The 981-nt window shown below is 55.7% G+C and overlaps 1 protein-coding gene across 1 annotated transcript; it reads right to left on the bottom strand.

Moving 5' to 3' along the window:
• Window positions 1-539: 539 nt before the first annotated feature.
• Window positions 540-685, bottom strand: CNPY1 (canopy FGF signaling regulator 1; the record flags this gene model as incomplete). The annotated part of the gene is given in 2 exon segments (XM_011387116.1): window positions 540-610; window positions 613-685. Coding segments are annotated over 2 exon segments (144 nt in total), but the record flags the coding sequence as incomplete, so codon positions are not given.
• Window positions 686-981: the final 296 nt, after the last annotated feature.

Genomic DNA, 981 nt, shown 5'->3' on the forward strand with positions numbered 1-981 from the left:
ATACTTGAATTAACTCGGGGAAAAAAAATTCTCTCTTCTGTGAAGCCTTGGGGGCGGGGAGGGGGCTGATGCGTGGCACTCTCCCGCCACGATTGGGCTGTAAATATTTGAAAGCGACGTTCATTTTAATTTAGATTTTAACCCAGGAACCACAGCCCTTGACTCCCTACGTGGGGGGGCGGGAAACTCTGAGGGACCTGCCTGGCTCGGGGACCCCTCCCGAGTTCCCACAGGAGCAAAGCGGCGTGCAAACTCTTTCCTAAAGTCACCTGGGTTCGTAAGGGCACTTTCTAGAAAATGTCTCTTAACTCTCTCCACCGAGACAAAATCTCACAGCCCCATGGGTGTCTCAAAAGGCAAAATGCACGGTCACCACTGGGAAAGCGGCAGGACGACAAAGCAAACAGGCGACATTTGAAGGTCCAACGTCCTGACACTCGACCACCACCGACACAGATGGCAAAAAGGGGGGAAAATGTGGGTGGGGGGGCCAGAAGCGAACCCACCGAGCGCGGCGCGCGTCCGCGGGGGGAGCTTACCGCGAATTTCAAGGGTCTGGACGCGTCAGAATTTTAAAAAAAGAATTTTTCAAATTCTTCGTCGTGGCGGCCCCTTCCCTGGGTGCCCATCTCCGGAACGGTTCCGCCTTGGCGGCAGGGTCCTCCTCCAGCTTGTGGTCACTCATCCGCTCACACGCTTCATCCAGGAGGTCGCTTAGCAAAGCCTCGGACTGGGCAGAGGGGATCTGTCGAGAAAAACCCGCCGAGGGAACTTGTCTTAATGTTAATATGACTTAAAAGACGATCTGGCGAATGCGTGGGAACCACGCCGCCCCCGCCGCGAACGTGCGTGCGCCCCTTTCCCGACAGCCGACGTGGTCCGGTTACTCCCTCCACGAGCCAAGACGGCGGCCTAAACTCCGGTTTGCAAACAGCGCATATGTGGGAAAGTGGACAGAAAAAGGCACATGCGAACTAGAAA

This window comes from Pteropus vampyrus, unplaced genomic scaffold (assembly GCF_000151845.1).
Source record: "Pteropus vampyrus isolate Shadow unplaced genomic scaffold, Pvam_2.0 Scaffold24102, whole genome shotgun sequence".
In the NCBI taxonomy this organism is placed as follows: Eukaryota; Metazoa; Chordata; class Mammalia; order Chiroptera; family Pteropodidae; genus Pteropus; species Pteropus vampyrus.